This window comes from Mesoplodon bidens (assembly GCF_964165515.1).
Source record: "Mesoplodon bidens genome assembly, chromosome: 11".
NCBI lineage: Eukaryota > Metazoa > Chordata > Mammalia > Artiodactyla > Ziphiidae > Mesoplodon > Mesoplodon bidens.
Window position 1 is genome coordinate 41315394 of NC_138167.1, and position 12557 is coordinate 41327950.

At 48.7% G+C, this 12557-nt stretch overlaps 1 protein-coding gene across 3 annotated transcripts; it reads right to left on the bottom strand.

The window, feature by feature from the left end:
• Positions 1-866: 866 nt before the first annotated feature.
• PIP4K2C (phosphatidylinositol-5-phosphate 4-kinase type 2 gamma) lies at positions 867-12310 on the bottom strand. 3 transcript variants are annotated; one of them, XM_081247811.1, is made up of 11 exons: positions 12051-12310; positions 9074-9171; positions 8303-8399; positions 7800-7943; positions 4112-4258; positions 3884-3922; positions 2487-2600; positions 1849-2116; positions 1577-1680; positions 1273-1395; positions 867-991 (listed from the first exon to the last, which is right to left on the bottom strand). In XM_081247811.1, exons 1-10 carry the CDS (start codon positions 12222-12224, stop codon positions 1315-1317), a joined length of 1266 nt encoding a protein of 421 aa, XP_081103937.1. In that variant the 5' UTR covers positions 12225-12310; the 3' UTR covers positions 867-991; positions 1273-1314. The 3 variants fall into 3 exon arrangements, with proteins under 3 accessions (XP_081103937.1, XP_081103936.1, XP_081103938.1); XM_081247810.1 differs by having other exon boundaries at positions 875-991; positions 1296-1395; XM_081247812.1 differs by having other exon boundaries at positions 875-991; positions 1284-1395.
• Positions 12311-12557: the final 247 nt, after the last annotated feature.

Here is a 12557-nt window from a genome sequence, read left to right on the forward strand (position 1 = left end):
GAGATGTAGGATCACAAGAAGAATGGCTGCCTGAGCCCCAAGGGCATTGTGGGGAAGGGAATACACTCTCTCAGCTCATCAGGGTCTGCTACATTCTGAGAATATCACGTATTAACTATCTTTGGGGGGGCCGGGTTATGGCTCTGACTCCTCTCTGGGGGTGGAGAGTGAAGATGACAAAGGCAGCCATCTGTCCCCTGAGAGACACAGTAGCAGTATAAGACGAACAGAATAACAAATCCAACTGGAAAAAGGGTTTGGGAAGGAGAGGGGAAGTAAGTACGCTAGGGGCACACTTCCAGGGAGTAGCGGAGGTTCCCACACGTGAGACTTCCGTTCTCTTGAAATAACCAGGGTTAACCCAGGTAGAGATATTCCCATCTGCTGGGTCTAAAACCTTAGGGGTGGCTAGACATGAAGAAAGGAAATTTAACATGGGGAGTGAACCTTATACCCCTGGCTCATCCTCCCAGCCTCCAGAACTGGCCACACCCCCAATGAAGGGTTCCAGCTCCAGGAGGGATGTGAGGTCCTGGTGAAGAGCAGCAACAGTCAAACACCTTCACCCAGGATTCAACACTGTGGCCATCTCTGGTGGGGGTGAACGTGGAGTGAGGGAAGAGACTGGAGAGTAGTCAACCCTCAACAGAGACCTCCAATTCCCTGCATAATCACAAGAGTCCTCAGAGGTCCCACCTCCATGAGCTGCCAGCCCGCCCACCATTCTCCACCCCAGCCGCATAAGATTGGCCATATCCCATCGTATGTGTGCATGCCTGCACCCACATCTGTAGTATTTTTAAAATCTTCCATCCCAGGGCCTACCGGGAAGGAAGTGTGCCACAGTGAGCTCTATAAAGTTATCAGCAAAATTCAGACACTCTTAGTTCATCCCACACAGCAAAGTGCATCCAGAGTAGCAGCTTGAGCCAGGTCCATCTGTCCAGTCAGGTCCTGAAGATGGCAAACAACACCCTTCCCCCAGCTCCTCCTATGTTATGGAAACAAAAGGACATTTTACAAAGATCAAGGCACTTGGGAGAGAGTCAACAGTAACACTCTAATGAAGCAAGCAGACTTGTTGGAGGGGAAGGGAGAAGGAAAAGAAGAGGAGAGAGGACAATGTATTTCTGAGGGCCAGGAAGAGCCTACTCAACAAGACTGAGTTATTTGGATGGAAGAAGCCTGTAGCCTGAAGTTAGCAAAAGAGAAAGAGCAGAAGTAGTGGCCAGAATATCCACAATTCCCCCAAGCCTCTCAGAACCCCACCACCTGGAACACACAGCAGCAGTCACCATGGAGTCAGGCAGTCTCTTAGGCAAAGATGTTGGTAATGAAATCCAGGAATCGCTTAGCATACTGCTCAGGATGGACAGTAGAAATCTCTGCCCCCGCCTGTGAGAGGAGGTATGGAACATGGTGTCAGGCCCCGCACCCCTCCCCGACTCCCCACTCTCAGTTCCACTCCAGATCATTTCCACACCCAACCCTTCATCCTTCTGCCACCCCACTGCTCTGGCACAAGAGGCTCTTGAATAGTCAAGACAAGAAAGGAAAGGCTTTAGAGAACCCTCACCCCATGCTTGACAGTTTTGGCTGCATGAGCTGCTTTCTTCTTGGCATCATACTGTGTCAGGATGTCAATGAGGCCCATGAAATACACCTCCTTCTGAGGGGCCCCTGGGGAGAGAGACCAGCAATGAAGAGCAAGTACAGCCCCAATTCCCTCTCCCCAGGAACCAGTCAGATCTGTTTTGAAAAGCTAAACAGCCTCTCCACCCACCACCCTGGTCTCTGTCCTCCAGGGACCACCCTCCCCACCCTTAAAATTTCCAGGCTCTTTCTCACCCTCAGCACTCCGGATGGCATAGACATCAATGAAGGATTCAAACTCTCCAGGGCCCAGGGGCCGGTGGGAATGGATGTAGCCGCCGATACCCTCAGGGGAAGTGCCATAGGAGCCCACCAGAGCAGGAGGTCCGGTCAGGGCACAGTCCCCATCCCCCTCTGACTCCTCCTCCCGCACAGGCCCCTCCTCCTCGGGTTCAGAGCCGCGAATGATGTCGTGGATGCCCAGCAGAAGGCTGTAGTCCATGATCTTCAGCTGTACTAGGAACTGAGACCCCACTGACAAATCAGAAGCCCCAGATCTCCCTCTCCACTCCCAGGTACCACCCTTATACCTCCATCCCTGAATTTCTGGGGCCCTCCTGGGGAAAAGAAGTGTAAAACTTGAGGGTTGGGAGTATACCATTGCCCTTTATTACCTAATTGTCCTGGGTATCTAAGATCATTCTTTTAGCTCAAGCCAGCCACCCCCTCCATTAGTCACCTCTAGAGGATTTTCATGACTCACACCCAACTCCCCGACATGCAGAGAACCCAAAGGGAAGGGGAGGGGTTCCCTCGTATTGTGAATGGGCAACTTCCCTGTGGGGAGCAAAAAAGGGAAACAAAGCCATTTCCCACAGCACCCCAACCATCACCTCCACATCTCTCTTTAGCTTCTCTAGAAAGACTTTCTTCTCCTCTTCAGCAATATAAACTTTCTGGTTCTTGTTGAGAAAGTCCATATCCTTAAGGGTGGGCAATTCTTTAACCTGAGAATAGGTAAAGGGACATCTTGGGAATACAGCCCTTACCCCACGCTCTCAGAAAACCCTGCTCTATGTAGGGCTTTGTCTCTTTGACTCTGGGGTGTCTAGGGGAGACAGATTTACAGCCCATCTCTCATCTGACTTCACACTAGGATGCTGCCCAGAGCCTGTTCTTACCTCTGGTGGCTTCCCCAGACTCAGCCACTGTGGCTGTACCCCAAATCACATCCCACTACTTTCTGCCTATGGTTTCAGTCCAGAACCTCCATTCTGACTTTTCTTTCTTCTTCTGAAGCAAAAACAGCTGCTTGAAAACAGAGCTCAGTATGGGAGGCGGCTGGTAAGCATTTTGCTCTTGAAGTCTGACATTTTCACGCATCCCCAAACCTTCCACATGGACTAACCCATGCCAGTGACAAAGAAGCTCTTCCCACTGCCCCTTCCAAACAATCCCTGGATCAGGAAAAGTCTACATCTCTCTTCTTTTTGGTGGTTTAAGATAAGAATAAATAGCTGGGGATCCCTACCTCTTTATCCCAAGAAGGTCCCTTTGACCAAAATGTTCATTGCAGCTCTATTTACAATAGCCCGGAGATGGAAACAACCTAAGTGTCCATCATTGGATGAATGGATAAAGAAGATGTGGCACATATATACAATGGAATATTACTCAGCCATAAAAAGAAACGAAATTGAGCTATTTGTAATGAGGTGGATGGACCTAGAGTCTGTCATACAGAGTGAAGTAAGTCAGAAAGAGAAAGACAAATACCGTATGCTAACACATATATATGGAATTTAAGAAAAAAAATTTGTCATGAAGAACCTAGGGGTAAGACAGGAATAAAGACACAAACCTACTAGAGAATGGACTTGGGGATATGGGGAGGGGGAAGGGTAAGCCGTGACAAAGCTAGAGAGTGGCATGGACATATATACACTACCAAACGTAAAATAGATAGCCAGTGGGAAGCAGCTGCATAGCACAGGGAGATCAGCTCGGTGCTTTGTGACCACCTAGAGGGGTGGGGATAGGCAGGGTGGGAGGGAGGGAGATGCAAGAGGGAAGAGACATGGGAACATATGTATATGTATAACTAATTCACTTTGTTATAAAGCAGAAACTAACACACCATTGTAAAGCAATTATACTCCAATAAAGATGTAATAAATAAATAAATAAATAAATAAACATCCACATTGACAGCACCAACCCCCCCCCCAAAAAAAGGTCCCTTTGACCTGCCCTCCCCCATCCCTCACCCTATCATCTAAAATTACATCACCTTCTCCTTATCGCTGGCTTCCCGGGACACTAGGGAGCCCTGTGAAGAGACCCAAACACAAAGTCAGCAGGAGTGGCTAAAAGAACAGTCAGGACCCAGCTCCTAGGGCAAGTCCTCAAACCCACAGCCTTCTTTCCTTTAAAATGAATCATCCAGTGCCCTCCCTGGCCATTCCCCACCCTCAGGTCATCAGGAGCCTCCCCTTCAGCCCTCACCTCCTCTCCTTACCTTGAGGTCATACTTCCTGTGCACAGGGAGACGGTGGCTAAACATGTTGCGCATCACAAGCATGTAGCTGTCTTCGTTGTCCACGCTAACCCGGTACATCCCCAGGAACTGGGGCAGCAGTGTGTTGCCATGGCACTTCACAATGTACTGGGGTGGAAGGGAGGAAGGAAGGGGAAGAGGCTGAGCAGCTCAGGGATGGGACTTCAAATGCTACTGTTCCATAGGGATTCAAGTAGAGAGGCTACAGAAGGTCCGAAGTGGTGTGGGGACTTTCTAAAGATGCCCCTGGTATCCATGCAGTTTCTGAACCATCATCTCCTTTCACTTATCCCGTGTGTATAATGTCTCTCAAATTTAAAGCACCATCTCTCCTGTCGTCTTTATTATTCTCTGAGATGGGGAAGGGTACGTGTTATTATCCCTCTTTATACGCAAGTAGTCACAGAACCAGTAGTAGAAATTACATCAACAAAATGATTTTATCTAGACCAGGGGTCCCCAGCTCGCGGGCTGCGGACTGGTACCAGTCCTCGGCCTGTTAGGAAGTGGGCCGCACGCAGGAGGTGAGCGGCGGGCGAGCTTGCCATCGCTCGCATTACCGCCTGAACTATCCCCCGCCCCCGGCCCCAGCTCCGGTCAGTGGAAAAACTGTCTTCCACGAGACCGGTCCCTGGTGCCAAAGAGGTTGGGGACCACTGATCTAGACCAATGATCTTTTGTGGGCTAGACTCCCACAGTAAAAATGTTTGCAAGATGGCCTATAATCTGGATTCTTAAAAAAATTCCTCTTTCAATGCTACCATCTCCCTCAGTGTTGCTGCCTACTTCTCTTCATAGCCAACCTTCTCAGAAAATTGGTCAGCCATGAGTCCACTGCCTCTCTCTCTCAAACGACTGAAATCAGATTATACCCTCATTTCTCCTCTGAAATGTCTCTCCTCCTCACTGCCTCAAATCCCGCAGTTGCTAATCTCATGGGTATCTGGTCATCATCATATTTCAACTGGCTGGCACTTGATACTACTGACCAGCCTCTCCTTAAAACTCTCTTCACCCTGAGCTCCCATCACACCACTCCTCTCTATCCTCAAATCCTGTGTGGAATGCAGTAGGGCATAAATCATTAAAAGCATCTGACAACTCTCGCCAAAAAGACCCTGACATGGTGCTGGCCCTCGGGGCTTCAGTCTCAGCCTCACCGTCAACCACATCAGGGGAAGAGGTCTCTAGATCTGTCCCCTGGCAGGGACTTCTGGGGCAGAGCTGGGGATAGAGGCCTGCGGGAAGGAGGAAAACACAACCATAGCAGAGCCTCTGGGCAGCAGTGAGCACGCGGCCTTACTTTTGTTCCCATCTTCCCTCCTTGGGGCCGTGGGCATGGCTTTAGAGAGCCAGGGTAGTCTGGTCACTGGGAGGAGCAGAAGAAGAAAAAGTTTTTGCTCCTTTGAACCTGATGGGGGAGGCCATTTGCATTTGGAAAATGCTCTATACATTGGGGACTGCCTGTATTTGGAAGTTTCATTAACTCTTAGCATCCTGTTCTCAGCCTCCAAGCTGTATTGAGAAGTTAGTAGTCTGTATTTTTTTTTTTTTTTTTTTGCGGTACGCGGGCCTCTCACTGCTGTGGCCTCTCCCGTTGCGGAGCACAGGCTCCGGACGCGCAGGCTCAGCGGCCATGGCTCACGGGCCCAGCCACTCCGCGGCATGTGGGATCTTCCCGGACCGGGGCACGAACCCGTGTCCCCTGCATTGGTAGGCATCGGACTCTCAACCACTGCACCACCAGGGAAGTCCCCAGTCTGTATTTTTATTAAGCCTTAAAACTTCTTTTATGTGCATTTGGTGCTAACTTCTTTGTAGAGCTGTATTAAAAACAGCAAACTTGTGCTCACGTCTCTACGTAACTTTGAGAGGAGCATTCTGTTATTTTTACAAGGCAGGAGTGTGTATAGCTGCTGAATTAAACTTAGCAATCACATTAAAAAAAAAAAAAAGGCGTCAGACAACTCATAGTCTCCTTTATGGGCTCTTTTCTTGCTCCAGAAGGTTCTTTCCTCAACCTTCTTTTCATTTCACTCGACACATCCATAATCTTAAACCCAAATGAACTTTTTGGCCAAACCGATATAATACATTCATGGCGATAATTACCATCTAGTCACCTATAGTTCTGAAATCTAGACTTCTAATCTAGTCCTCTTTCCCAAACTCCATACCCCAACCACTTATGGGACATCTATATCTGCATGAACTGAAGAAACCACAAACTCGACATGCCAAAATCTGAACTGTCTTCTCCAAAAACCTGTTTCTTTTTCTGCTTCCCAACTGTTGGTCACTGGGCACCCAGTTATCCCTAAGCAGGAATTTGGAGCGCCTCTGCCTTAATTCTCACAATTCTCCCAAAGGTCTTCCTTTCCATCTCCACTGCATCATCCCTCCAGGCCCTTGTCATTTCTCACCTGGACTATTACAATTACCTCCTAACTGGTATCTCCACTCTCAGTATTTCCCTCCTGCAATCCATTCTCTAAAATGCTGACACAGGGATATTTCTAAATAACATATATATCACTCCCCTGCAAACTACCTTCAGGATAAAGCCCGAACTCTTTGTGTGGTTTATAAAACCCTCACAGCCTGGCTCCTGCCTAACTGTTTTTCCACAATACCGTATCCCAGCCACACTGAATTTCTTGCAGTTCCACAACACCAAGCTCTCTCATGGCTCTGTGCCTTTACAAGTGCTGTTTTCCTTTGCCTAGAGTGCTCTCTTCCTCCTTGTCCAATGGCTGGTCCCTACTAGTCATGCAAGAATCAACTTCTAGGATACTCCCTCTAAAAAACTCTCTTTGAGCACCTCTTGCAAGTGCACCTCTTGCCCCAGGTGAGTTGGGATGGTCTTCCTCTGCCACCCCAGAGCATCCCCTAGATACCTTTACTCCTTGCACGCAGCTTGCTGTGTGCTAACTAACGCTAGCTTACTGGTCTCTGCCATTAGAACAAGAGAAACTCAAGGGCCACGGCCATTTCGTTCACCTCTTTCTCTACTGCCTAACGTAAGACCTAATAACAACAGACATCCAATATTTGTTGAATAACCAAAAACTCTTAGAATCTTTCATTTATTCCTTGCTCACTGATTTTGGTGAGATTTTTCTTCAGTAGAAAGATATTCAGGCATGTTCTTACTCCCAAAATAGTCCAGAAACTTCACATTCCAAATTCATCTGATCGGATAGAATAGTTTCCCTAATCCCACTTAGGGCTGGATATGATCATGGCTTCTCTCCTCCAATCTATCCCAGTTGTGCACTTATCCTGGTTTTCTCCCCAAACTGCATTTATTCCTGATAGTACATTTGGTGTTAACACTTCATCTAATTCTGACTTAGTCTAAAGTTTATACTTTGCTATACATGTACCATTTACGTATCTATCAATTCACAGCGGTTTTAGATTAGAAGTGCCAAATGAGAAGGAACACGAACTCTTCTACTTAATCAAACACAAATCGGTATGCAGAGGCTCTCTTTTTGAAATGCCTTGTTTTCAAAAGTATGATGTCAAATGCTTCTTGGGGAGCAAGATGGGCTATAGGGAGGAAGAGGGATAGGAAGTCTCCCAAGTGCTCTGGAGCTGAGTTATGAGTAGGGAGGGGAAGAACGAGGCTGGAGAGAGACCCGACCTGATGGTAGTTGGAGAGGTTGCTATGCATGTCAGCAATGTCCTCACTGGATACTTCTTTGATGACCAGAGTCCGATCATAGGAGATAAGGAAGCGACCATCACTGCCTTCACTTTCACTCGGGGGACTTCGGGTAAGGGACACCTGGGGACACAAAATAGGCTAGAAGCTCTTTTCCTCCCCTTTATATGGAGATGCAAGCCTAGGACAGTGGCCAACTGAACACACCTGAAAGTGGATAAAATCTTGACGTAAGAGGATGAGCAAGGGTTCTAAATTTGGTGTCCATATATGGACTAAATGAAATTGAAAGCAAAATTTTTAATGTATCTACATTTCCCCCCAAGGACAGGGTTTATGGCTTTCTTCAGATTTTTTAGATGCCTGTGACCACAAAATAGTAAAGAATACCTGTGAAGGCCCTCATTTCTCCAAACATGACTGTCCCACAGACTCCCCAGCTGTTAGGGAGAAAGGACTATCCTCACCCAATGGACTCTCACCAAGTAATCCTGGTCATCAATACCAAATCGATCACGCAGGTTCCTGAAGACCTGGGGACAATACTCCTTGAACTTGAAATGACTGGGCAGATTTTCCCTGCAACAGGGGTTTTCAAGATAAGAAACAAAGTAACAATATTACCTTATATTTATGTAGGGCTTGACACTTTATAAAGCACCTTCACACATATTACCTTACTTGATTCTCATAAAACCCTTGTGAGGTCCTTTAAAGGTGTATTATTCCCACTGTACAGAAAGAGAGACTGGCTCGGGGTAGCTGAGTGACCTGCTGAAGTCACATAACTGGTAAGCGGCTTAAGTAGAACCACAATCTACTGCCCATCCAAACAGCAGCATTTCCCAAATCTCAAGCAAGTCAGAGACATCCCTAAATAAGCAATAGGTCTTGAATGGCATCTTCTGATACTAGGAGGGCTTACAGGACTCAGGTATTTCTTTCAGGGAGTCCCTCTCAGAAACTAATGGTAAAGGCATCTAAATGTATTTATTACTTTGTGAATCTCCAGGCTAGAGGAGAGGTAAACCAGTACACATAGATAAGGGTGTAAGGAACACTGGAAATTATTTTAGTGGTTTCTTTACAAAATACTGAATTTCTGCATTGGAAGGAAGGTTAGACAATACAATAACAACTTGTAAGTTGCCTTCTAAATCTAAAACCTTCAACTCATTCAATCTTAACTCTTAAAATTATTTATTCTCTCTTCTAGGAAGGTTGACATGAGAAGGGTGGGGATTCCCACATACCTGCGGAAAAGGTGATTGTTGACCTTGATCTTGGAGCTGGCCTTAAAGTCATCTGGCAGCAGCATCACCGGGGGAGGCACCTGGCTGAGCTCATTGATCTGATAAGCCAAAACAAGAACAGGAAGGCAGTGAGTAGGGGTGTGGAGAGCTACTTATACACTGTGTCTGGGCAAGAGTCAGAAAAGGGCAAATCAAACCTCCTTCCCTCAAAAACGCTGGTTATGCATATGCTTGACAAAGGTGAGAGTATGTGTCTGCCATCTTCTGCTGCCCAAGGCCTGCAGTAAGCAACCCTTGCATACAGCCCCTCACACTCCTGCCCCCGTGGAACTTCATGCTCACAACAGTCATTTTATATTAGGCAAACTCTGTAAGCAACTCTGGACTATTTTTTAAAGCTGTGACAAATTCCAGAGAAAACAAAGACCCTCAGCAGACTCAAGACATTCAAGACAAACAGTTCCATGCTCCACTGGAAACAAAAGGCATTTTCAAAGTACAAGGAGAGTTAAGGGGACTCTGAGGGGTCGACAGCAGCTAGAATGAAATGCCCATATCCCAAAGGAGGCATCTCCTTACAAACAGGACCAGGCCTTCCAGACCACTCTGACCCAGTTCTCTGTACTAGGTCCCCACCTGCCTAGGTAAGGTAAAAGAAAAACAGCTGATTTCAGAGGAAATGCAGGCAGGCAAAGGATATGAGCTCATTAGGCATCTGTTCACTGAAGTCAAGCCAACCCACAGCCCAAAGGATGCAAGCATCACATGCTCTCCTCAGCCCCAAGAATCAGCAGTCTGCTAATTCAGGGTGGAAAGGGGGATCCTGCACTAAGAAACGCCCAGGAGATGTGCTTTCTCCCCACTGTTGCCACAGTATCTTTCACGCACCCTTATCACTTGACTCTAACCTCTAGTTTACGTGAGTTCCCCACCTGGGTTGTGAGCTCTGTTAAGGACCAGTTCTAGTCGTGTGCATCACTCAGGTGCCTAGCTAGCACAATATTTGGCCCACAGTGGTCCTGAAGTGTTTATTAACTGAATAAACAGATGCTTTGCCTATCCTTACTTGATCATTCGACAGAGGTTATGAAGTGTAGTCTAACCTGAATCCCATACACTGCAATGAAAAACCAACTCCTCTCATTCTCAGTAGAAAAGGAGGACAGAACATATTCCTCCAGAGGGGGGAAAAAAAAAAGCCACTAGACATTCCCAGCCTAAAATTCAGCTACAGTTCTTCATGCCCCCTCCTCGCCACCTGCTGTTAAGCAGGCTGAATCATCACTAAGACATATGTTCAAGGAATTTCTCCATTCCAGACCCTTGAAGTAAATGTGTGCTGGCTGGAGGGTGGGGTATTGGGGCTAAAGTATATATACCTAGGGAAGCTGAGGCAGGTCTTATGTATAATTCCCCAATCCTTACCAAAGGAAAACCCTCCTTCTTAAGTTTCCCAAAGGAATGGATGGATGAGTCATAACAGAGGCAGCCCACCTCCATCAGCCTTGCCCACACCAAGTGCCTTAGACTGAGCTGGGAGCAGTCCACAGAGCCACAAATGCAAAAGGGAGCTGACACACCCCCAGATGACTTTCTAAGCCACAAATAAAAATGTGACAAACACTGTATTCCTCCTCATCCCCTTCCACCTCCACAGCACTACCATGACTATAATGTTTCAAGGAAGTTGAGTTTTTAAAATATTGCTTGGGGGCTTCCCTGATGGTGCAGTGGTTGAGAATCCGCCTGCCATTGCAGGCGACACGGGTTCGACCTCTGGTCCAGAAAGATCTCACGTGCAGGGGAGCAACTAAGCCTGTGCGCCACAACTACTGAGCCCGCGTGCCACAGCTGCTGAAGCCCGCATGCCTAGAGCCTGTGCCCCGCAACAAGAGAAGCCACCGCAATGAGAAGCCCGCGCACAGCAACGAAAAGTAGCCCCTGCTCCCGCAACTAGAGAAAGCCCGCGGGCAGCAACGAAGACCCAACACAGCCAAAAATAAATAAATTAAAAAAAAAATTTTTTTAAACATTGCCTGTCATATTCAAGGTCACTACATCCCTCCAATCCAGATCTGAGGGAAGGGGAGCAATGGCTGTGCTTCCTTCACCTGAGGTATCCTCAGGAAGGTAGATGCGCCGGCCTCTTTTGGCCTCCTCCGGATTCCCAGGCCAACCATCTACAGCAGTTCCCTGATTCTAAAGTTCACCACCATAATGTCGCCATGACCAGAGCTCCTGAGCCAGCTCTTTGGTCAAAGATGACCCCCACTTACACCAAATACCATTACTCCAGCCAGCAATGGGTTGCAATTAAGACCAAAGGCTTACATACATTAAGTGCTGAGTAAGTGCAACCACTAGGCTCAGGCTGGGGTAGTTTCTCTAAAATGCTGTACCTCTGGAAGGGAAAGGAAGGGATATGCAGGATTAGAAGGTCCAGGAAGCCTGGAGCTTCCCCCAAAGCCAAGGTTCCAACGTCACTGACGGCGGCTGTAAAGCAAGGTGCAAAGGAAAAGTGAACGATTCCCTTCATCCAGTCACCCTCTCCGCTCCCCTTCTACACTTACACTCTCACCGGAGACCTCACCACCACCAAGCCAGAAGAGCTACTCTCCCTAATGTCCTTCCAGACGGAGCCGGGTCCCGGCCGGTCTCCGTGGCCTGAGGCTGGAACTGACTGGAAGGAGGCAGAGAGCTGGATTTCAGTTGGGGAAGATGGAACCAGAGTAGAGGAGTAACGGATGGAGGGAGAGACAAAAGTCTACGTTAAAAAAAAAAAAAAAAAAAAGGTCTAGAGCGAGAAAGTACGCTGGGTGAAACACCTGAGAGTAGGTGGGCAGGGACCAGGACAGCCTGGGGGAAAAGTGGCAGCGCTAGGGGCTCCGGAGGCGGGAGTCTGGAAACAGACAAGCCCGGAGGAGCTGAGGGGTTCGGACAGGGCCTCCGCGAGGCCGGGGCCGGGGCCGGGTCTCACCGAGTGGGCTACGCCCCACAGGAACACGCCCATCAGCGGGTCGGCCGCCCGGAACACCTTCACCTTCTGCTGCACGAAATGCTTCTTCTTGGTTTTGGAAGCGAAGCCGAAACCTGTGCCGGAAGCCGCTGTCGGCGTCGGTACAGTGGCCGGCGGGACCGAGGAGGACGCCATAGTCTCCCGCACACCCAACCGAGTGAAAGCCGGAGCCGGCCGCGATGCGCTCTCCCGACCCCGGAAGCGGCGCTCACCTGCGCCTCCGTCACGTGACCGGAGGCTGGCCCGCAGGCGCGCGAGTAGGGCGGGGCAGGCTGACTCCGCCCCCTGGCGGCCGCCCTTCTGCCCCAACGCCCGCGCGTTGGCTGGACTCACCTGGCGGCGGGGAGTCGCACCGAAGCCTTTTTCCCTGAGAGCTGCGAGCAGTCCGCGAGGCCCAGACCAGTCATCCAGGCGTAGGGGATGCTGCCTGGACTGGCCTGATTTAACCCCTCGGTCTAGGACTTCTTT